This window comes from Typopeltis vanoorti, chromosome 2 (genome assembly GCF_054136105.1).
Source record: "Typopeltis vanoorti isolate ZY-2024b chromosome 2, IOZ_Tvanoo_1.0, whole genome shotgun sequence".
NCBI lineage: Eukaryota > Metazoa > Arthropoda > Arachnida > Uropygi > Thelyphonidae > Typopeltis > Typopeltis vanoorti.
In genome coordinates, this window is record NC_143550.1 from 144,575,828 (window position 1) to 144,602,551 (window position 26,724).

Below are 26,724 nucleotides of genomic sequence, written 5' to 3' on the forward strand. Positions count from 1 at the left end.
AAGAAGCAAAAAAAGACGAGCAAGAATGTGAAGTGTGCAAGTCTGCTGCCAGCCATGCCATGATAGAGGCGAAGTGAAAAGAAGAGCAATGATAGTTAATGAATCAATATGTAGGTTGTGCAGAAGGAATGATGTAGAGTTTGTGGACCTATGGTCATCAATATGTAGGTGTGCAGAAGGAATGATGTAGAGTTTGTGGACCTATGGTCAGAGTTTGATGGAAATAAAGATTTGTACATTGCTGATGAACTGCTTAAATGGATTTGGAGTTAGGCATCTAGAGAGTGCTTTGTTCACTGAGAGTTTGGAAATGCAGAGTCAGGAAAACTAAAGCAATTAGGGTGGATACAGACAAGTATGTGAAGGAATCCATGAAGCAAATGAGTGCGAGAATGAACAATAAGTGCAGAATCTAGTCTTTCAAGCAAAAATATTGAATAGGGTAGTCAATTCAGGAAGTAAAGGTGGTTGAGGGCCTACAGGGATGCTGCAGTTTTTATATACTAAAAAAAGCCAGATGTATCAGGAACAAGAGAGATGTTTTTGGCATTGGTGAGTGTATTAAGGTGCAGTAATAATAATAATCTTCTTCTTCTTCTGCAGTTTATCCCACTTAAGTAGGGGTGCTGTTTCTAATGAGTCTCCTCCACATCCTCCTGTCTTGGGCTGTATCCACATCCAAGTTCTTCATCCTCAGATCCTCCTCCACCAGCTCCCCCATCTCTTCTTTGGCCGTTCCCATCCATCTGATTATCTTTCTTCCCACATACTTGTCCTTCCTCCTCATCAAATGACCAAACCATCTTAACCATCTCATTAATAATAATAATAACTTTTTAATCTAAGAGTTAATTATAAATAGGACTGTAAGTAACCCACGATCTTAACTCTAATTATGACAACTCTCATGGTTAAATAAGGACGCCACTTTTGCTGTACTAAAACCATCCATATGAATTTGTTCTCTGATGATGTTATAAATTGAATATGGCTTTGATGTAGAGTGTTTTTTTTTTTTTTTTCACCAGAGGTCAGGCTAGTAGAATAAGTTGATCAAATCATTGTCTCTTTGGCATTACTATTTGAAATGTAATATAGATTGTCTCTGTGTATATATATATATATATATATATATATATATATATATATATATATATATATATATGTGTGTGTGTGTGTGTGTGTGTATACTCCAGAATGAAGATCGAAACATCGGGAAATTAAAACAATTATTTCTAACATAGTTGTAGTCTCCATAATTTATTTGAAATGAATGCTGATGACTGTGTAACACTAAAGGACAGATTCTAAATTACCTAATTCACTGATGACATTGTTCTTTTGGAAATTCTGCAGAAGAACTTCAACAAATGATCAGTGAATTGAATGCAGAAAGTAAAAAGAAAGGATTAAATATAAACAAAGGCAAAACAAAACAAAAATAATGGATAATAAATAACACCAAAAAGCCAATTCAAATGGAACACCAAGAAATTGTTCAAGTGACCTCTTATATGTTTACCTAGGACAAAATATCATGCTAGAGGAAGACTATGGAGAAGAATTTATATGTAGAATTCAACTTGGTTGGATAACTTTTGGAAAACACTATGAAGCACTCAAAAGGAAACATCACAATCTGCTTTAAAATAAAACTATTTGACAATTCTATACTTCTGGCCATGATATGGAAGTAAAAATGGACTTTGATTAAAAATTTGGCCAAATTGAGGATTACCTGGAGGAAAATGGAAAGATCGTTACTCAGTATTATCATTCTAGATAGAAAGTGCAATACTTGGATCAGAGCTCAGACTAGGGTGAGAGACATTATAACAGCCATTAAATGATCCAATGATCACACTGACCTACAAGAAGTAACACTCAAAAGTGGGAAAAAAAATTATATTTGAATGGTATCCCAGAGATGGAAGAGAGTTAAGACCAAAGAGACAGTGGGAGAATGAGATTAAAGAGATGGCTGGAATTCAGTGGCAGAGAAAAACAAGATAGATTTGAATGGAGGATTCTGAGGGAGGTCTTCATTCAGCAGTGAACAGAAAATAGTCATTGATGATGATTATTGAGTGGCATGGTCTAAAATATAGGTACAACTGAGCAAATTTGAACAAGAGATAAAGTAATAACTTATTTAAAAAAAACGATTGCCTATGGAATGTGTAGAGAAAAACTATTTCCATAATAGGGATAATTGCACCATCATATCTATTCAGCTGCAGAGGTTAAGTAGGTGTCACAACTTCCTTTGTGTACAAATTCCATAAGAAAATTATCTCCATTATGAGAAATTATTATTATTATGATTCAGGCCTCCACAGAATCACAAGACTCATCGTGGGAGGCCCACCCTAGAAAACACAAAATGCATTATGCCACCCGTTGAACCCATTGGCTGTTTGTGCTCTCACTACTCTATCACTCTATCAGGCAATGCATTCCATGGTTCAACTACCTTCCACATAAAGAAATCACTCCTTACTCTCTTTCAGAAAGAGTGGTTTCTTTGGTGAAACAGGGGGAAGGAGTGAGGACAAGGAGCCAGGGATGGCCCTTATCCTTGCTCTTTCCCCCTGTTCTACTAAACAAAAGAATTCCCCAGTGTCAACCCTATAACTGCTTCTCAACAGTTTAAAAGTCTCAATCATATGGTGAAGGTAACCCAAAGGATTGCTGCAATACTGAGAAGGACACTGACCTACAGAGATAAAAGAGTTATCATTCTATTGTATAAGACCCTGATCAGACCACACTTAAACTATTGTTCTCAATTTGATCCCAAGGATTTGAAGGGGATAAATTAACTGTGGAAGGGTACAGAGATGGTTTCAGGACTGTACATTAGTTATGAGGATAGGCTGAGGGAATGTGAACTGCAGAGTTTGGTAGATAGAAGAAGAGGAGGTGATATTATTATTATTACCCAAGACCCCATGGAGTCAAAGACTCACCTGGGTATGATTATTATTACGGGTATCTCCATGGAGTCAGTAGACTCATCGCGGGAGACCCAAACTAGCAAAACAATAGCTGTCATATCTCTTCTTGAATTCATTTACAGACAGAGCTCACAACTAAGTCAGGCAATGAATTCCACTCATTCACCACCCTCCAGGCAAAAAACCTTGTTCTGACACCTTTGTTAACCACACTTTTCTTTAATTTCCAGGGATGACCTCTTGTTCTTCCATCACACACAGTCACACACTATCACACAGCTGAAACATTTCCCCTGCATCAATCCTATAAAAACCTTTCAGTAATTTGAATCTTTCTATCATATTCCTTGAGACTTTTATAAACTGTTGAGAGGGTAGTTACAGAGTTTACAGTGGGGAGCTGTTTCACTTGGTGGAACAGCAGGAAGGAGCGATGACAAGGGACCATCCATAAAAGTTCCGAAAGGAAGCTGTGAGCAAGAGGGTGAGAAGTGGTTTCTTTGCATGGAGGGTGGTTGAACTGTGAAATGCATTGCCTGATAGAGTGATGAGAGCGAGAACGGTCAACGAGTTCAAGGAGTGGTATGATAGACTTTGTGTTTCCTAGGAAGGACCTCCCGATGAGTCTTTTGACTCCATGGAGGACTGAATAATGATAATAATACTTTCGGAGGACACCTGTAACCCCTAGAAAGCGCATCCCCAGGTGGTGGATCGAGGAATGCCTCCCAGAAATGGGTGGTAGGAGGGAAATGAAATACCTCTGGCAGACCAACAGGTATGCAGCAGAGGAATGGCAAGCCAGCTGCATTAATTGCCTAAAATCTTTAAAGATGAATTGGCCAGCAAATAGAAGCAGAATAATGCTACTGTGTAAGGGAGAGAACTGATGCACCTAACTCAAGCCCACATAGAGTAGGCAAGAAGACAGCAATGTGGAATGCAAACTTCATATATAATATTTCAACCATCAACATCAGAACATTGTACAAACCTGGCAGAACTTGAACTGTACAATTTGGCTTCATGCCTGGTAGATCAACAACAGATGCTATCTTTGGGTTACGACAGATGATGGAAAAATATCGAGAGAAACAAAGGGAGCTACATCTGGTATTTATTGATCTGGAGAAAGCATACGATAGAGTGCCAAGGCAAGAAGTCTGGAGGTGTCTGAGGGAGAAGAAGGTGCCGGGGAAATATGTCAGGTTGGTGCGGGAAATGTACAGAAATGTGAAGACAAGTGTTCGGACCTGTTTGGGACAGACAGAAAATTTTCAATTAACAGTTGGCTTGCATCAAGGGTCAGCATTAAGTCCATTTCTGTTTAATATTGTGATGGAGGTGGTAACAGAGGAGGTGAGAGAAGATGCACCTTGGACAATGTTGTATGCAGATGACATCTTGCTGTGTGTAGATTCAAGAGAAGAAGCGGAAACTAAACTGGAAAGATGGAGAAAAGTACTGGAAGAGAGAGGTATGAGACTGAGCAGAAGTAAGACAGAGTATATGTGTTGTGCAGTGGGCAGTGACCAGGAGACAGATCTGGAGCTGGAAGGAAATGTCATCAGGAAGGTGAGAGACTTTAGATACTTTGGTTCAACAGTGGAAGAAGATTGAGGAGCTGAGAAGGAAGTGGGATGCAGGATACAAGCAGGTTGGAGGAACTGGAGGGAGATGGCTGGAGTGTTATGCGATAAGAGGGTGCCAATCAATCTGAAAGGTAAAATTTATAGGACAGTAGTGAGGCCAGCTATGACATATGCTATAGAAACTGTGGCCCTGAGGAAAAATAACATTAGCAGGATGGAAGTAGCGGAGATGAGAATGCTTAGGTGGATGTGCGGTGTGACCAGAAAGGATCATCTGAGAAATGACTATGTCAGGGGAACAGTGAAAGTTATGAACTTAGGAGCGAAAATACAGGAGGCAAGGTTGAGATGGTTTGGTCATGTGATGAGGAGGGAGGACGAATATGTGGGAAGAAGGGTCATGCAGATGGATGTGCAAGGAAGGCAGAAGCGTGGGTGGCCAAAGAAGAGATGGAGGGAGCTGGTAGAAGAGGACTTGAAGATAAAGAACTTGGATGTGGTGACAGCCCAAGACAGGAAAGTGTGGAGGAGACTCATAACAAACAGTGACCCCACTTAAGTGGGAGAAGCTGCAGAAGAAGAAGAACATCAGAACATTGTATAAACCTGGCAGAACTTGAACTGTTCAAATGGAAAATAGCACAACTTGCAGAGACCCACTGGAAAGGCAAGTGAAAAATCAACATAAAAGACGCAAGCATATTTTACTCAGGAAGGAAAGATAACCATCACAGAGAAGATGTAACACTAATAATTAAAAAATGGCTCCTAAACTCAATAGTTGATGTAAGACTAATTTCCTCTAGAATCATCCTAGTAAGATTCAAAGCAAAAGAAAAAGAATATATATAAAAATAATAGAAGTTTATGCCCAGACCAATCATATGAAGAGGAGGAATATAGCCAATTTCTTGAACAACTACAAGAAGAAATAAGGCGAACAAGTACAAGAGATATCCTGATTATTATGGAAGATTTTAATGCAAAGATCAATCAGTACTCTGAAGATTAAGTAGAAGTAATGGGAAAATTTGGTCATGGAGAGATGAATGAGAGAGGAAACGACTTTATTAATTTTTGCAAAATAAATTAACTGTTAATCAAAAATACCTTATTCTACTACAGGGCACAACACAAATACCCTTTGGCATCACCAAACAATGAAATCAAAAACTGTATAGACTATATAATCATTAATAAGAAATGGAAACGTTCCTTCCAAAAGATTGACATGGACACAGGCCATGAACTACTCTCAGCCAAACCAAAAATTAGTTTCAAAAGAGAGAGAATAAACCACCAAAAACAAAAAAAGATAGACATCTCAAAACTCAATGATAGCTTGACAAGATATAACTATCAGAGAACATTAAAAGAAAAATTAAATAATCTTGCTTTAAATACAGTTCGGAGTCTTGGAAAAAAGGTAACGAAATTATTAAAGAAACAGCAACAAAACATCTGGGCTACCAGACAAGAGTAAATAAAGATTGGCTTACATACTATAGACCTATCAGAGATTTTGGACTTATGGGAGAAAAAAAAATATCCAAAACTAATCTCTCAAAAGAAGATAATGAAGAAAATAGAATATTATACAAAAATTTGAAAAAAGAAATAGACAAAAAATGCAGATTAGCAAAAATCACATATATAGAAGAAAAACCAGGAATATGTGAAGCAGCATACAAAAAACATGACTCTAAGACCATTTATGAAATAGATAAAGAGATAACTAGAACATACTCACCCAAACCAGTTTGGATGAGTATGTTCTAGTTATTGTCTTCAATTTTTGTTCAAGCTAACAAAAAGATGGAACCACAAGTAGCCATGAAACAATAAAAGAAATATAGACTAGTCATTTTAAAGATACATTTGCAGCTGAAGAAAACATTGATCAAGATGGCTTTAACCTAGAAGAAACTTTGACACAAAAGACATACTAAATGAAGAAATACATAGAGCAATCAAACAAAGGAAAAATAATAAAGCACCAGGCATAGACAACATTCAAAAAGAACTTCTAGAAAAAGGGGGAGAAAGCATAATAAATTATCTAAGAGAACTGTTCAACAAAATACTAAAGAAAGGAAATTTACCAGCAGAATGGAGAATAGGCCAGATTATACTAATCCACAAAAAAGGAGATGTCAGATCCTGCACTAACTATAGACCTATCACCCTCTAAGCCATTGCTATAAAATATTCATCAGGATTCTTCAAAACAGAGCTAAACATTCCTATGAAGAACAGATGGAAGAAGAGAATGGGATTTAGAAATAGCAGAAGCACAATAGATGCAATTTTCACACTAAACAGATTAGCAGATCTTATGCGAGGCCAAAATAAAAAACTCTACTACTGTTTTATCGACTTCAAACAAGCTTTTGTCTCAATAAACAGAAGCAAACTCATTAAAATTCTAGAATACAGAGGGCTTGACAAATACCTATTAAATTATATCAAGAATTACTATTCAGAAACACAAGCAATAATGAATTACAAAAACACAGAAACAGACCAAATAGCAATTAAAAAAGGAGTTATGCAAGGCTGTCCATTGTCACCATATTTATTCAACCTGTACCTAAAAGAAGTAGTAGATGAAGGACTACAGATGTGTGAAAGCATAACTGTAAATGGAAGAAATATAACACATTCAAAGTATGCTGATGACATAGTTATCACTACAGACAGCCAAGAAAAATTAGAAAATATCCTAACCAAGATGCATCAAACAAGTAACAAATATGATATGAAAATAAAATTCAGTAAAACAAAACTAATGGTAACAGGAAGAAAAAGGGAAGCAATCCAAACGAAAATAGGAAACAATAATATAGAACAAGTAAAGCAGTTCAATTACCTAGGACTTAGATGACAAACCTATGGCACGCGTGCCAGATGTGGCAGGTCCGAGAATTTTGCTGGCACATCAACGATTTACAGGCAATATCCTTTTATATGCTTATAAATTATTCAACTTTTTTTTAATTATTACAATACGTACAAGTTAAACTTTGTTTTACATGAGAGAGCAGCTAAGAAACATGCATATGAGTGGTACGGTAATAACAAAAGATCACGCAACCTAAAGACAAAGGCAAGCCAACAATTGTTGAGTTGAAATGATAATTCTCTTCATCCGAATTCCATAACATCTGAGACTGTCATAACAACATTCACTATATATTTCATAGTTTTAACACATTCACGACAGGGTGTCGTTTATCATTCCGACGAACTTCTCATTACCGGCAGGCTCAACTCACACAAAGTTTCAACCCTTTGTTGAAATTTATTGCTGCTTGTTTGACAAACTCACACATGCATTATATGGCATGTTTCAATTCGTGGTAGAATTTTAATTGAAGTTAGCCTTCGTGATCTGTCATAACGACATTGAGAATTTCAAATGCAATAAAATAAACACTTATTTCATGTAACTAAAAAATTGGACAAGAGTTTTTAGTTAGATACTGTGTTTCCAGTGCAACATATGGTTTCGCTTGAGTCTAAACAGAATAGTTTCTGTGAGAGCAGACATGTGATTCATGTCTGCTCTCACAGAAAGTTAGCGCCGTTTTTATTCCAGCTGTCTCTAATTGCACTATTTGTTGAGAAATATATTACACAGACTGCAAAAGTCTCTGTACCTTATTCAGGGATACAATAAAACTACTTGTTTTCATGCATCTGCAGTATAATGGCTGTTGGGGAGGGCGGGTTATTACAGGAACGAGTTACTATCTTACTATCGCCTCAATGTGAGCATGTTTAAACATTTTTCGTGTGCGAAGTATATGCAAAACTTTTTAATGTATTTTTTTGTAAAGTAAAATCAGGTGTGCGAGTTATACACGAGGGCAAGTTATATTCGAGTAAATACAATAAGCATTTCGCCGACAAGTTGACATCCTTCTGCTGCTTCCCCCTCAGCTTACTTCTGTGGTGAGTTATAATGCATAAATATTTTTCTCACTAACTTTTTTTTTAAACCAACATCATTAAAATCAATTTAATAACACGATAATCAATTTTACACTGAATAATATTATAAATTTATATATAAATAAATATTATAAATAAAATAAAATATTATTTATAAAATATTATATATATTAATTTTCTATTAATTTTTCTTTTTTTTTATTTCCTTTATTTTTTTTATTAATTTACTAAATTAATTTACTAGGATCAATGATCACTGACGATCTAGACTATTTCGAAACCATCAAACACAGAATCGATAATGGATGGATAACAATGGGCAGACTACAAAAAATATGGAATGATAAAAGATTAAGCAAAGAACTCAAATTAAAGAATATATAAAACAATGATAATTCCCACAGTACTCTATGGCTCAGAATGCTGGATCTTAAGAAAAAAAGAATTTGATCAACTCAATGCTTTTGAAATGAAATGCCTAAGAACAAATGAAAAAGTCAGAGAAGAACTTAACTTTAGAGAAACAATAATTACAGTACTAAAAAAGAGCCAACTAAGCTGGTTTGGACATGTTTCAAGAATGAATCCAGAAAGACTACCAAACATATTATTAAATGGTAGAACTTAAGGACAGCCCAGCAGAGGAAGACCAAGAAAGAAATGGATTGACAACATTAAAGAAAGCACCCACTTAAATTCTATAATTGAACTTCATAAAAAGACAGCAGACAGAAAGAAATGGCAAAAATTAGTCTTTGAGGAACTCAACCCACCACGAACGGAAAAGAAGAATAATAATAATAATTATAATAATATCACATCTCCTTCCTTTATCTACCAAATTCTGCCTTCCACATTCCCTCAGCCTATCCTCATAGCTAACATTGTACAGTCCTGATATCATCTTTGTTATCCATTTCTGCACTCTTCCCATGGTTAATTTATTCCCTTCAATGAGTTTTCTCCACACATTCCATAGTCAATAGTTTCTTTTTTTTTTTAAATTAATGAATCAATACTTTGTTTCTTGTTTAAATTTGTTCAGTTAGGATATTAATTTTAAACTGTTCCACTCTGTATGATGATGCATAGCTCGTACACTTTCATTGTTGAAAATGCATAAAAATTTTCATTTAAGTTGTTCTAGGAACTAGGACAAAAATTCTATGTTAAATAAAGCCTAATGTAAGTAATAAATCCATACTTATCTGTTATTTAATTTAAAAAATTCAGCTCTTGAATTTGGAGAACATTAACTCAGTATAACTAGTATTCTTTATTCTTTGTACTTAGAAATAAAGTACAATACTTTATTTAGGTACAAAGTATTATACCTAAATAAAGGTACAATAAAAGTATTGAACCTTTATTTAGGTACAATACTTTTATTGCAGATAGCTGTTTCTTTATTTAGGTACAATACTTTAATTGCCAACAGGTGATACAATAGTTTTAGTTGTTAATTTTTATATGAAATTATTAAGATACAGCTTTCTGAGCCATAGAGTACTGGATTCTATTTTTATAGTGTATAAATTTTGGTTTGTTGCATCAGCTTAGATATTAAAATTGAAATCTGTACAGTATAAACAAGTATTTGATACAGAATGCAAACTTACTTCATCTTTTTTAGGTTCTAATCTTTCACAATCTTTCTTGGTAAGTTTAATGGATGCCTCCTCTGTAAATAAAACCAACATGCTTTATTAATATACTAAAAAACATGCCTCTTTTCATTATTTCAGATATCAGTATTGTAACATCATTTAGTACACAATCACGAAAAAATTATCAATTTTATTACTTTCGAAAGCATGTCTGAAAATTAAGTATATTTTTCCATTTGTTACTCTGATATAAAATTTTATACACAATGCCCAGTACAATAAAATTTAAAATATTTTGCAACCTTTCCAAAATGATAGTAAAATTTTAATTTAATAAAATTTCATACATACACATAACAGCTTTATCATTATAGACATAAAAAATAGTTAATTATTTCTGTATTACTATCTAACCTTCTATGGAGAACCCACTGTGATAGATCTCTGTCACTATATCTGTTACACTTTTCTAAAATTCAGATGAGATTCCTAAATTAGATGAATCTATACCTGTGAGAGGGAATAATGTAGTGCACATATACTAATGCTAGAAGTATTCAGGAATAAGAGTGAGAAGTTTCTGGCATTGGCTAAAAATTATAGGCATTAGTGAAATGTCATTGATGAAAGAGGAGAAGGAATAGGATATATGTAGTTACAGGGACAAAATGTAAAAAGTTTTGTATTTTCAGGGAGGATAGAATGATTACAATGTGGATAATAACAGATCATAAAGCACTTGAAGTTATCTACAGTGAGATAAAAGCCAGCAGAACAAAATATATAGTTGCATGCTGCTATAGGCCAGGAAATACAATGGAATGATGAATGTCACAAAAAATAAAGTTATGCACTTTGGAATGAAAACATTACATAGTTTGTAGTAAACTGACGGAACTAAGCTGTTGGGTGGGAGATGAACTTCATCACCTGGTGTGAGACCACTGCCCTGCTTACTGGAGGTCTGAAGTGGCTTGAAAAAGTTCCATGTTTAGTCTTTAGATCAGGACTTCTGGATCTAGTAAAAAATAAAAATACCAAAAATTATATATAATAAATAAAAAATAGAAACAAAAAAACTCATAACCCACCCACAGTATGATTGTACTATAGGTTCACAAGTAAACTTTTTGTGGGTGGGAGCAACATTTAAAAAAAAATGATGAGACTAGTGATATGAGAGTGATGGCAGAAAAGGAATTGAAGTTCAGAGTACATATCATACATCATAAAAAGAAACTAGGCAAAATAGCTAAAATAATCACTTGAACAATACAGAATCATGGAGTCATTGACAGAATTTGTTTTTGGAATTTTTGCTAAAATTTGTCAAGTTTTTTATAATTTTAGTTTCATGAATGTACTGAAACTGTCTGTCCATGTACATACCACAGAATTATTCTAGCCGAATGGATCTTGATAAAATTTAATATTTGGAATCTTTACAAAAATTTATCGTTAGATTTCAATATTTTGAAATTTGATAACTAGAACTATAAACATGAATATCATAAAACTGAGGTCTGTTTATATACATATAAAGCTGCTCTGAATGGATAGATTTTGATGTGATGTGATGTGGTCTTCAGGATATTCATTAAAATTTATCAACACATTTTAATTCAGATTTAAACTAAGCAATTGAACAGTCAAAATTATAATAAACAAGATATTATATTTTTATAATATGCTAGCCTTTTATTATTATTACAGGCAACTCCAAGGAGGCCTTAGACTCATCGAGGGAAGCCCTAAATATCACGTCAACAACTATTCAGCTTCCACACAGTATCTATCATACCTTGCCTTGAACCCACTCACGGTCATGGCACCCACAACAGACTCTGGCAACTTATTCCACTCATTAACAACTCTCCATGCAAAAAACCTAGTTCTAACACCTTTGCTAACCACACTCTTGCCCGGTTTCCATGGATGTCCCCTAGTCCTCCCACCACCAGACCTGTTCTAAAAAATATCCTCTGAATTAATCTTACAGAAACCCTTCAGTAATTTGAATGTCTCAATCATATCACCCCTCTTCCACCTATCAACCAATGTCTACAGCATCCAAATCTTCAACCTGTTCTCATAAGTTCATTTCATAGACTTGCTATCATCTTGGTCACTCGCTTCTGGATCCTCTCTACCTCCTCCCCATCAAGAAGAAACCCTGGCACCCAGATCTGGGCACAGTAGTCAAGATGGGGTCTTATCAAGGTTCGATACAGAGGAACAATAACTTGCTTCTCTGCTTCAGTAACCAGGTGATTTGATGAGCTGATTTAGCCACTTTTGCAATGTGCCTCCTAAACTTCAACTCCCTATCCACCAAATCCCTGGCTTCGTCAATCTCCTGGAGTACAGTTCCACCAATGTGGTATACTGTATTAGAATACAGGATATTAGAATATCCTGTATTCTAATCTTTTCACCCCAAAATGCATAACCTTACACTTTGCTACATTAAATTGACATCCATTCTCCTTAGTCCAGTCCCCCCAATCTATCCAAATCATTTTGCAAAATCTTGACATCATGTGCATTCACTATTGCTCTACCCAACTTTGCATCATCAGCAAACAAATGAATAGTTCCTCTCAGATCCTTTCCGATATCATTAATGAACAAATTAAATAGTAGTGGTCCAAGAACAGAACCCTGTAGCACACCACTAGTCATAGGCCATCTTTTGGACTCTACTCCTGAATAAACTACTCTCTGATATCTCTCCATCAACCACCCTCCTATCCATCTCGCCAACCCTATATCCATCCCCATATGCTGCAGTTTGCTGATCAGAATTCCATGTGCTATCCTGCCAAAGGCCTTAGCAGTATGACTGTAAACCCATTACCCTTTTTTCAGCTCAGCCATCACTGTGTTATAAAACATGAGCAAGTTAGTGAGGCATGATCTACCCTTCGCAAAATCATGCTGTCCCCCATACAGTATCCCATTATCATCTATCCATTCCTGTATTCTTCTCTTGACTATTTTCTCCAAAATCTTGACAATGACTCCTGATATGCTGATCAGTCGATAATTTGCAATAGCAGTCTTGGAACCTCCCTTATGCAGTGGTACTATTTTCCCCCTCTTTCCACCCCCCCCCCTCGGGACTAACCCAAACCCGAGACTCAAATTAAACAAAATGGTCAAGGGCACTGACAATTCTTTTGCCGCTTCACGTAAGACCTGAGCTGGTATACCATCCAAACCCACAGATGTATTCACATTAAGGTTTTGTAATATACTATTCACCTCCATTTCATTCACCTCAATTCCCGTATAACCTGTTGGATCTTTCATTCCTGCAATATCACCACCTGGATGATATACTCTTGCAAAGTACTCGCTCAGTAATTCCACTATATCAACTAATTCAGTTACCTCCCTCCCTTTATAATAAAGTTACAAGTGCAGTAGATGAGGGAAAGGCATATACTGCAATTTTCTTGGATTTAGCAAAGGCATTTGACAGGGTGCCACATGATAAGTTGATATTTAAGTTGCAGCACATGGGTTTGGATGTCAGGTTGGTCAACTGGATTCAGGATTGGTTGCCTGATAGGTATCAGAGAGTTGGGTATGGTAGGGCAGTTTCAAGGAGGCAGAGTGTTACAAGTGGAGTCCCACAGGGCTCAGTATTGGGACCTATATTGTTTAACCTTTATATCAATGACATTGTCAGTGGATTGCAGGGGGATATTCAGTTGTTTGCAGATGATGCGAAGCTGGGAAGGATTATTAGTAATAGCGCAGATGTGGAAGTCCTGCAAGAGGATTTGAATAAGCTAGATAGATGGGCAAATGAATGGGGATGTCAGTTTAATGCAGCAAAACGTAAGGTCTTGAGATTTGGGAAACATCGATGGAACACTGCATACACTATGGGAGGAGTTATACTGGAGGAAGTAGGGGAGACAAGAGATCTGGGGTTGATGATTGATAGAAACCTGAAATTTAGGGGACATATTGCAAAGGTGGTGAAGGTAACACAGAGGATTGCTGCAATAATGAGAAGGACACTGCCCTGCAGAGATAAAACAGTTATCATTCCGTTGTATAAGACCCTGATTGGACCACACTTGGACTATTGTTCTCAGATTTGGTCCCCAGGATTTGAAGGGGTAAATTAACTGTGGAAAGGGTACAAAGGCAGATAACAAAGATTGTTTCAGGACTGTATAATGATAGTTATGAGGATCGGCTGAGGGAATGTGGACTGCAGAGTTTGGTGGATAGAAGAGGGAGAGGTGATATGATTGAGAGTTTTAAAACTGTTGAGAGGTGGTTACAGGGTTGACACTGTGGAGTTCTTTTGCTTGGTTGAACAGTGGGAAGGAGTGATGACAAGGGGCCATCCCTGGAAGTTATGAAAGGAAACTGTGAGCAAGAGGTTGAGGAGTGGTTTCTTTGCATGGAGGGTGGTTGAACCGTGGACTGCATTGCCTGATAGAGTGGTGAGAGCGAGAATGGTCAAGAGTTTAAGGAGTGGTATGGACTTTGTGTTTCCTAGGAGGGACCTCCCATGATGAGTCTTGATAGACTTGTGTTTCCTAGGAAGGACCTCCCATGATGATTTTTGAGTCCTTGGAGGCCTAAAATAATAATAATAATAATAATTATAATCTTCTACCAAAGTATAGGCAAGCAAAGTTTGCTAACGATGTTTTTTTTTTTTTTACAACTGTTTTGAATCATTTCTCCTTCCTATTACCACCTCTCAGACAATACTTTCACTTTTCCCTCCCTATTCAAAGACCAACTTGTGCTTCTTTTCTTCTAGAACATTGTATAGCTTTCTGTTATATATGGAAATATGTTTGCATTTATTTAGTCTCTGATATTGTTGTTTATTTTTTTACGGTATATATTAGAACACAGAAACTAAGTAAATAATTATTTTATTAACTTATTGCTGATATTTCGCTGGTGTTATAACCAGTATCTTCAGTTGGTGTTATAACCAGCATCTTCCATTTCACATGGAAAGGGAAAATATACAAACAAATAATATACAAACAAACCCTTTCCCCCCCTTAGCCAACTTTTACATAGAACACCTGGAAAAACTAGCAATCAATACAGCCACTCTCAAACCAACACTTTGGCTACGCTATGTTGACAATGTACTGGCTATTTGGCCACATGGCCCAGAGACATTGGAAACATTTTTAACGCATTTAAATCATCCAAACCAACATCCAAAAATCCACTTTACTATGGAACTGGAAGTTAATAACTGTCTGCCCTTCCTGGATACACTTATCACACGTCTTCCAGATGGTTCCTTATCATTTTCAGTTTTTAGAAAACCCACACATACAGGGAGATACTTACACAAACAATCACACCATCATCCTTCTCAACAATATGGCATTTTAAAAACACTCACCCATAGAGCGAGAGCAATCTGTTCCAATGACAATGCTCTTCCTGCTGAACTGGCTCACTTACGTCACACCTTCTTGGCCAATGGCTATAATCAACACAAGATAAACAAAATACTAAACGCTCCTAAGAAACCCCTCCCACCATCCGCCACAGAGAACTACAACAAAACAATCACCATCCCATACATCAAAGGCACATCCAAAAAGATTTCGAGAATTCTCAATAAACATAAACTACGCACTACATTCAGACCATGTAGCAAATTAGCTACCCTTATCCGCTCACCCAAGGACAGCATTCCCCCTTTATCACATCCAGGAGTCTACCATGTACCCTGCTCATGTAATCAAGCCTACTACGGTCAAACAGGAAGAACTGTGAACATCTGCATCAACGAACACAAAAGATATGTCCAGAATTATCATTATGGCAAGTCGGGCCTAGCAGACCATGCTCTGGATACCCCTGCACACAGGATCAACTGGAAAAACACAAAAGTACTACACAGAAACTCTTATAAGTCGGAGAGATTATTCTTAGAGGCGACAGAAGCCCTGAAACACACTCCAAATCTCAACAAATATGGCTGTATTTACTTGCCTAAGATCTGGGAGACAGTCATCCTAAGAAAAAACTAGTATGCTTTCTTTTTTTTTCCTTTTTTTTTTTGTGTAGGACTCTAGAGTTATGTGATAGTTTTTTTGTTTTTTTTCCCCCCCTCCAGATAGAGGGCACCAAAAAAAATCAAGACTAGTCTTTGTGTTGCTGCTACAATTTTGTTTAACCAGTCTGCTGATTATACCATGTTGTCATAGTCTTGCGTATTGTAACAAACTGTGTTTTGGTGCTCTGAAGATGCTGGTTATAACACCAGCGAAATATCAGCAATAAGTTAATAAATTAATTATTTACTTAGTTTCTGTGTTCTAATATATACTGTAAAAAAATAAACAACATGTTCGAAGAACATGCAAGTCTGTCCACATGTTTAAGTCTCTGATATTCCCAAAATTCAAAATATAAATGCCAAAATCTGTGAATAGTAATCAAGCTATGGCCTTTTAATGGTTCCTACCAGGGATGTAAAAGTCATTATTATTATTATTATCAACAGACCTCCATGGAATCAAGACTCATCGTGGGAGGTCCCACTCTCACATACACAGCTAATCATACCTCGACTTAAATGCATTCACTGTCCATGCATTCACCACACTCTCAGAAAATGCATTCAAATCACCCACCAATCTCCATGCAAAAAATCTATTCCCCCCCACTTATACAGCTTCCAAAAATGGCTTCTTGTTCTCCCCACTGTCTCCAGATACTCTATGAAAAATCTCATACACATTAATCTAGCAATTACCCCTTACCAACTTATATGTCTCGATCATGTCTACCCTCTTTGTTCTATCCACTAGGCTCTGTGATTTGCATTCTCTCAACCTGTCCTCATATTCCACATTCCAGAAACCAGAGACCAGCTTAGTCAATGATCTCTGGACCCTCTCCAACATCTCATCATCTTTTTGAAAGCCTGGCAACGAAATCTGTGCTCAGTAATCCATATGCAGCCTGATCAAATTCCCGTACAATGCAATCAAAACATTCTTACTTCTACATGTCAGTGTTCTCTGCATCGTTTCCATAATATGCTGTGTCGTCCTCACAATTTTAGCAAAATGACCATGAAATTTCAAGTCTCTATCCACCACAACCCCAAATCCTTTATCTCCTCCACCTACTCCAAATTATCCCCACCAATCATATACTCTGCATCTCATCTTTGCTCCCCAAATTTTAAAACCTTACACTTTGTAACATTAAACTGACATCCTCACACACTCACAAATTCAGAGTGTATTTAGTTCCATTTGAAAAGCTACAACATCTGCTTTACTTCTCATAATTCTCCCCAACTTTGCATCATCTGCAAACAACTGTATATCACTATCTAAGCCCTTTCCAATGTCATTTATATACAAATTAAACAACAATCCCCAAACAGACCCCCCCCTGGTCATGCCACTAGTGACTTTCCTCTTCTGGGATATCACTCTCTCTCTCTCTCCCCCCATCCACAACCAGTTGATAACTATCAGACAGCCAATCTCCAATCCAACACACTAATCTAGTATCCAATTGTTCCAATTTAACTACTAGCTTGTGATGTGGTAATCTATCGAAAGCCTTTGCAAAATCTAAATATACTACTGTATATGCATCTCCATTGTCCAATGTATTTGTCACCTTGTTATAATAAGTAAGCAGATTGCTAAAAACATGATCTTCCTTTAGTAAACACATGCTGTCCATTAAAGAGAATTCTACTGCTATCCTTGTCTTCACTAGTTTCAATAATACCTTGACCACAACTCCAGACAAAGAGATTGGCTTATAATTTGAAGCCATAGTTATCTTCCTCTTATTATTTTATTCTGACCTCCATGAAGTCAGAGACTCATTGTGGGAGGCACACTGTTGAATGAACACACAATGCTCATTCAACTGTGCCTTAACTTTATTTAATGTGTCTACTTTCACAACACACCCTGGCAATGCATTCTACTCACCAGCCACTCTCCATGAAAAGAACCTTCTCCTCATTCCTCTGCTCGCACCTTCCTTATAGAGTTTTCAGCAATGGTCCCTCCCTCTCCCATTTTATGAAAAATCTCTTCCATGTCAGCCTGATAATAACCCCTGACTAGCTTATATGTCTCAAACATCTCTTCCTCCTATTCATGAGGTTTTTAGATTCTCTCAATCTGTCCTCGTACTCTACATTCCAAAGACTACTGACCACCTTTGTGCATCTTCTGTGGACCTTTCTAACATATCCTCATCAGCATGAAAACCTGGCAAAAAATTTGTGCATAATAATCCATATGAGCCTAATCAAGGCCTTATACAATAGAATCATAACCTCTCTATTTCTGCATGTCAGGGTCCTATGCATCATTGCCATTATCTGATCTGATGTCTTTGCAACTTGTGCAATGTGGTCCCCGAGTTTCAGGTCCTTGTCTACCATCACTCCTAGATCTCTCATCTCCTCTACTTCCTTTAAATTTCCCCACCAAGTGTACATATACTTTGCATCCCATCGTTGCTTACTAAATCTCAAAACCTTACACTTTGCAACATTGAACTGATAGTTCCACTTACCTGCCCATTCATGCAATCTATTCAAGTCCTCTTCTAAGGCCATAATATGAGCTTGATTCTGCATAGTTCTTCTCAATTTTGCATTGTCTGCAAAGAGCTGCATATCACTAGTTTAACCAATATCATTTTACATACAAACTGAACAACAATGGTCACAAAGCTGACCTCTGTGGTACACCACTAGTGACCTTCCTCTTTCAGGATACTGCATCCTCATATACAATTTTCTGATACCTATCTGACAGTCAGTCACTGATCTAAATCAGAAGTCTGTTATCCCAGCCTATCAGTTTCAATTTATGTAACAGTTTATCATGTGGCAGTCTATCAAAAGCTTTTGATAACAACACTCACCTTGTTATAGTACATACGTTAATGAAACAAGATCTCTCCTTAACAAACCCATGCTGATAACCACAGAGAATACTGCTGTTTTCAACTCAATTCTGTATCCCCTCTCACCAATCTCTTCTGTTGTTCACTAATTCAAGTTGTTTATACATTTCTTCACCACCACTCTCCACATTTCCAGGCTTATAGCAACATCCAACTAAATATATTTTCCTGTCAACCTCCATATTACACCACACTGCCTCATAACAATTGCCACTATTTTCTTCTCTCATGTCTACCTCATGTGGACATAATTCCTCTATGTCATTGAAAGTAAATGAAGGTAGAAATACAGAACGAACAGATGATTTCATTCATAATGAAAATGGTGAGATAAATGCAAGTAGTGAAATTGCACGCTTGAACGGAGCGATACAGAGCAAAAAGGCAACTGGAGCATACGGAAAAATGTGTGCTGAATGTACCGACTAATAACCGGCGAAAGTCTGTGACGACAAATAATAGAATGTTCATAAACGTCAATAAAATGAAGGATCGAGTGCTGTATGGGGATTTGCTATTAAGAGGTGTGATAGTTGAGAGTTTGACGAAGTCGTACCAGCTGGGCGCGACCATAAAGGACGTCAGCGAATCTATTCGAATGCAAAAACAGAGGGCAAAAGAGATGATAATCGTGGCAGGAACAAATGATTTGAAAGAGGACAAAATGGAAATGATAGAAGATGTGAGGGAATTACTTGAGTTAGCAAAAGAGAAGAGTGAGAGAGTTGGGATGGTGAGTATTTTACCGCGGTATGACAGTGAAGTGTTTAGAAGGAGGGCCATAATTGCCAATGACTTTATGCGTGGGTTATGCATGGAGAGTGGTGTGGAATTTGCGGATGTGTGAAGTGAGTTTGATGGGCGAAAGAACTTATATAAGATGGATGGGTTACATTTGAATGGAGTTGGTGTACGGAGGCTTGAAAAAGTGTTGATGAATGATATGGAAGTGGATGTACAGACTCAGGGAAACTAGATTTATTAAGAGGGTGAGGGAGTAGATATGCAGACGTTAGGGAGGCAGTTGAGTGTATGAATGAGTATATTATGCCCGAGCGAGTACAAAGGACAACAAATCAGAATGGGATAGTTAGTAAAAGGCATCAAAGTAGGGATGGGACAAATGGGCTTCTGCAATTCATGTACACTAATGCCAGGAGTATTAGGAACAAGAAGGAAGAGTTTTTGGCCTCGGTTGGCACTACCAGGGCACAGGTTGTTGGTATTAGTGAAACATGGCTGACAGAAGATGATAAAGCAAGTGGGATTGAATGTGACGGGTATAGCGTGTTCTGGAGTGACAGGGAGAATAAAAAGGGGGAGGAATGTTATTGATGATAGCTGATGAGTTCCAGCCAAGGAGTATAGAAGTTGAACTGCAGGATAGAGAAAAGAGCACATTTGAGGTTTGGTGTGAGATAGAGTCTAGCAGAACAAAATATACAATTGGGTGCTGCTATAGACCAGGTGATGGAATAGATGGTGGGGACAGCATGCATAGGCAAATAGAAGAAATGAGTGGAAGGAGGGTAATTATTATGGCTGATTTCAATTATGGTAACATTGACTGGAAAGAGGAGAGGGCACATGGGAGAAAGGAATTGGATTTTATGCAGTTATTAAGGGACAACTATCTGTGACAGCATGTAGTAGAAAATACTAGGGGGCAGAGAGTGCTTCACCTAGTAATTGCATCTAAGAATGTGGCTGTAACAAACATGACCATGTTGCAACCAACTGGTGAGAGTGATCATAAGGTCATGACTTGGGAGGTGGTTAAAGGAGTGGAATTTACAATTAAGACAGGGTACATGTGGAATTACTGGGCTGGTAAGTATGACAAGCTTAGGAGTGTGCTTGGCTCAATGCCATGGCATGTAAAACTGCAAGAGCTGGATGCTGATAGTGCATGGGATGTGGTTAAGAAGTTTGCAGGAGGCAATGGTTGACTGTATACCAAGAGTCTGAATAATAAATCAAGCAGGGGTTAAATGGATGAACAATACTATTAAGCTTGAAATGCAAAAAAAGAAACATCTGTGGAGGGAATTTAAGGAGAAAGGTGACCAGCAGGTGCAGGAACAGTATAAAGCTCAGGCCAGGATGATAACAAGGGTGGTAAGAAAAGCAAAAGAGGATTACGAAAGAAAATTGGCCATGCAGGCTAAAGAGAATCCCAAACAGTTTTTTCAATATGTTGCAAGTAAAAGGAAAAATGTTCATGGTAGAATGATCTTAAAAAATGCTGAGGGTAGGGAGGTAACCGAATCAGTCAATATAGTGGAATTACTGAGCAAGCACTTTGCAAGAGTATATCATCCAGGTGGTGACATTGCAGGAATGGAAGAACCAACAGCTTATACTGGAATTGTGATGAATGAAGTCGAGGTAACTAGTCTATTACAGAACCTCAATGTCAATACATCTGTGGGATTGGATGGTATACCAGCTCGTGTTGTACGTGAAGCGGCTAAAGAATTGTCAGTGCCCTTGACCATTTTGTTTAATTTGAGCCTCGGGTCTGGTTCAGTCCCAAGGGGGTGGAAAGAGGGGAAAAGAGTTCTGCAGCATAAAGGTGGTTCCAAGGCTGCAGTTGAAAATTACTGGCCAATCAGCATAACAGGAATCATTATCAAGGTCTTGGAGAAAATAGTCAAGAGGAAAATACAAGATTGGATAGAAGAAAATGGGATACTGTATCGGGGAGAGCATGGTTTTGTGAAGGGTAGGTCATGCCTCAGTAACTTGCTCACATATTATAACACAGTGACAGCTGAACTGGATAAGGGTAATGGGTTTACAGTGATTCTACTGGACCTTGCTAAGGTCTTTGACAGGATACCACATGGAATTCTAATCAGTAAATTGCAGCATATGGGGGATGGATATAGGGTTGGTGAGATGGATAGGAGGGTGGTTGACGGAGAGATATCAGAGTGGTTTATTCAGGAGTAGAGTCAACAAGACAGCCTGTGACTAGTGGTGTGCCACAAGGATCTGTTTTTGGACCACTGCTGTTTAATTTGTTCATTAATGATATAGGAAAGGATCTGAGAGGAACAGTTCATTTGTTTGCGGATGATGCAAATTTGGGTAGGGCAATAGTGAATGCAGATGACGTTAAAATTTTGCAAGATGATTTGGATAGATTGGAGGTCTGGGCTAAGGAGAATGGATGTCAATTTAATGTGGCAAAATGTAAGGTTATACATTTTGGGGTGAAAAGATTAGCAGCAGTTTATTACATTGGTGGAACTGTAGAAATTGATGAGGCACGAGATTTAGGAGTGTTGGTGGATAAGGAGTTAAAGTTTAGGGGGCACATTGCAAAAGTGGCCAAATCAGCTCATCAAATCACTTGGTTGCTGAAGAATACGTTGACAAGCAGAGACAAGCAGGTTATTGTTTCTCTGTATCGAGCCTTGATAAGACCCCATCTCAACTACTGTGCCCAGATTTGGTCACCTAGGTTTCTTCTTGATGGGGAGGAGGTTGAGAGGATCCAGAGGCGAGTGACCAAGACGAAGCAAGTCTGTGGAATGAACCTTTTGAGGACAAGTTGAGGATTTGTGGGTTGCAAAAATTGGTTGATAGGCAGAGGAGGGGAGATATGATTGAGACATTCAAATTACTGAAGGGTTTCTATAAAATTAATTCAGAAGATATTTTTGAGAACAGAACTCTTGGGAGGACTAGGGGACATCCATGGAAACTGGGCCAAAGTGTGGTTAGTAAGGGTGTTAGAGCTGGGTTCTTTACTTTTAGAGTGGTGAATGAGTGGAATGGGCTGCCAGAGTCTGTGTTGGATGCTGTGACAGTGAATGAGTTTAAGGCGAGGTATGATAGATACTGTATGAATGTCGAATAGTTGTGATGAATATGATTTGGGGCCTCCCTCGATGAGTCTAATGTCTTTCTGGAGTTGCCCATAATAATAATAATAATAATAATAATAATAATTATCATCAGTAGCACTCCTTCCCTCTCTTCTTGTGCTTTCTATCCTTGCAAAAAATACTGTATGCTTCCATTTCTTTTCCAGTTATAATATCAACTTCATTCAACCATGTTTCACTTATTCCAATGATTTTGGGATTAATAAACTCAATCAGTGAAACCATTTCATCTCCTTTATTTCTGATACGTCTGGCATTTGTGAACAAACACAGTAATTCATTTTTAGGTCTATAACCAGTCCTATCCAAGTCACTTGTTGGTACTCCTAACGGCAAGACAGCCAAAAATCCATCAGTAGTATTGTGTTGTGTTAAAGATGTCTTTGAGTGCCATATCACATGACAGTTCAATTATAGATTCGATATCTGAATCCAGCAATTCTGTCTCAGAAAAATGCACTCCATCTGCAGATGCACACAGAGCACGTTTTTTGTCTCTATTAATTAAATTATTTATTCATTAGTCCCAATTAAAAGCTATTTACTTGTATTTTAGAGTTTCGTGAAAACAACGAAAACCCAAAAACGAAACACCTAGGTGCAGGCGTAGACTTCTGTGGCTAATTGGTTCAAAAGATATATTTTGGTGATTACACCACATTTTTTATTATTCAGTTATACAAAATACTTAAATAATAGTTCCCGACAAGTTTCATAAATTTACGAAACTTGTCGGGAATTATTATTTAAGTATTTTGTATAACTGAATAATAAAAAATGTGGTGTAATCACCAAAATATATCTTTTGAAACACCTAGGTTTTCGAGAGTTTTTTAGGTGACCCAGCATTTAACTTTCGTAACCTACCATTTGGGAAATGCTGGTCTAATGCAATTAATTGTAAGATAACGTTGAATACTTGTAATTTATCAATTAATTGTAACCAAATCTGTGCAGAGTGGGGGACAATGTGTATATTAGAATTACTCAAAAGGTGTAAATTTTGGAAGAGGAGGACGAGGCTTTATTATTATTATTATTTGATACCTCCAGGGACTCCAAAGAATCATGGCAGGAGGGCACCTACTTTACAACTCTATGTCTCCACCACTCAATCCACCAACTGACCACAACTACACCAACAGCATCTACTGATGCTGACCACCTCCACAGACAATCACAAACATCCATGCCCACAGCGGGATTTGAACCTGCAGCCTTTTGGCTGGAGAGCGGATAAGCTAACTACTCGGCCAACAAGGCCAGCTAAAAAATGTTCCTCCAGTTGGCGAATAGACTCAAACTTCGTGTGATCAAGCACTGTAGAGTTCAAATGCCACTTATACTAAGCTACACAGGATTCGACTACAATACTGTTTGCCATTGTAAATGTAGGCAAAAAAGTTAATAAATTAATAAATAAATTTATTAAAAAAAATAAATTTATTGAAAATTATATACTAAAAACTTGTCTATATTATATACAAAAACTTGCCTACCACGTCAGTCACATTTCAAGCACACAAAACAGATGAAACTCAGAAAACAAAAACAGCAACTATGACAAATGACAATGTTCAATTGGATTGGTTGACACAATCACAGCCTCTATGTGCTATTGTCTCAGAGCTCACTCTGCCTCACCTTCTGAGTGGTTTAAAACTACTAGAATGCTAAGAATTTGACCCGCTGCACCATCTGCACATCTTTTCAAAGGGCTCAAAGATCTATGCAAATGTGATGCAAAGTTTATGCATCGAAAAGTGTTCTCTTCATGAAGCATTAGTATATTGTGTTTACTTTTAGGAATCACGGAAAATCTGCAAATAATTAAGGGAGTCTAACAGGAATAAATGCAAAAATATAATATCGGTGATATTGCTATTTGTTGGATGAGCACTGCACACCTAGCACACCCTGAATATTTGCCCTTGCTCCTGCTCAGTCACCATTAGTGGTTCCTTTCCCACTGCTCTCAAGTTCTGCATTATGTTACATTCACAAAGATGAAATACTTGAACTGTTTTCCTAGTCTATGCTTATCACTATTCTAATAAGTTTTGTAATGATCTTCTGTGGGGACCTTCCTACTTTTGCAATATGATCTTAAATTTCAATTTCGTATTCTTCAACATATCTACATATTTTGTCCTACTTTTTTTTTTTTTTTTTTATTTGATTGCCTTTATATATAGGTTATTTTCATTTTATTCTGAATGAAGTATAACACCTTGTAATTCATGATGCAGAGATGTATTCCCACCTTTCAATTTACAAAGTTCAGGAATTAGCTGCATCCCATTTTATAGTTTTCTCAGCTTAGTATCAGCAAACTGACATGTCTTCATCTTCAGTCAATAAATCTGTATCATTAAGGTATTAACTAAAATGCAAGGAGCCTAGAACATGTCCTTTTTAGCACATTACTGGTTACTTTTATTCTGAATGACACTGCACTTTCTCATACATGATGCCATTTTTCAGTCAAGCCATCCCTCCACCAAACATCTCAAATGATATTGAAACTTACTTACCCCCAATTGAATTCTCTATAGCTTGTTGGGCTTTCTGAATTCCCAGCTTAAAAGCTTCAAAATCAGGTCTTGCATTGTATCCACGATGAAAGAAGACAAGTGCATGTTCAAAGTCACCAGTGATGTAGAGGATTTCGGCTTTTTCAAGTATAGCCTAAGTGACAAACATAATATTCAGTTTTCATAAAAACAATTTTCTGATTACAAAATTCTTGAATTAAAAATTAAACTGAACTTTAAACTTTACTTTCATTAATGTACAGTTTTTGTTTTTTATTAAGATGTCAATGAGGTGCTGATGAAATGTAGGCTCCTTAAATATAATTAATATACATTTATGTGTTAAAATGGTTTCAAAATAAAAAAAAAGACAAAGTTTGCTTTAAAGAACTTCACTGCAAATTACTGACATATTCTGATGCAATCTAAAACTCATCGAAATGACTCAGGAAAAACTGATTTAGAGTCATCACTTAAGGATCAAAGCTAGATAACTGGGAATTGAACATAACCTGTAAATAACCTGTAAGGAATATAGAGAGCTGACAATGAAAATTGCACAATGGAGATGAGGCTTCTGACTCACTGTCTAATTCTGACTCTCATCTTCTCATGGTGTACCCTGTTATCTACTTAAATGATGAATGAACAAGGACTGGCTGACAATTTGGGATTTAGATCATCAATTTGTATTGGCTTAAACCCAAAACAAAAATGATAGTACAAATGATACGTCATGCTAGCTGGAGTGTTGGCTAGTAAAAGAAAGGTCCCTGCTGTTTTTGCCAGGGAACTAGAGTGAAGTCAGTCAGTCAGCTACTCAGTATTGGCAGAATTGAAGCTAGAACACCAGAAACATAAGCAGTATTAAGAGAAAAGAAATGAGACTAGTAGAAGTATTAGAGAAACACTATGTTGACATAGCTAGTGTCATCAAGATTCAGAAGTGTGTAAAACAGGTAAGATATTACTAAATAATAACTAAGGCAATTATATTCAGGCTACTAATGATGATCAGAAAAAGAAAAAAAAGTAAATATAGTATTCAACACAGACTGCTTGCATTGGCTGTCATCTGTTACATATTACTGTCTTTTATCAGAAGTTGCCTCAGATATGATGAAAAAGCAAAGAGTCACTCTTTCAAGAGTGTCCTCTCCATCTCTTTCTTCTAACTTAAACTTTCTGGTGATAACTGCTGAAGAAAAAAAAAAAAAAAA

General features: G+C 37.0%; 1 protein-coding gene across 1 annotated transcript in view; it reads right to left on the reverse strand.

Annotated features, from left to right (window-relative positions):
• The window catches only part of LOC150109494 (outer dynein arm-docking complex subunit 4), a 96,611-nt gene extending 79,707 nt beyond the window's left edge, over positions 1 to 16,904 (reverse strand). The window contains exons 1-2 of the mRNA XM_090402509.1: positions 16,877 to 16,904; positions 10,123 to 10,184 (exon numbers count right to left, since the gene is read on the reverse strand). Coding sequence (XP_090258635.1) covers positions 10,123 to 10,184; positions 16,877 to 16,904 — 90 coding nt within the window. The remainder of the gene's footprint in view (positions 1 to 10,122; positions 10,185 to 16,876) is intronic.
• Positions 16,905 to 26,724: the final 9,820 nt, after the last annotated feature.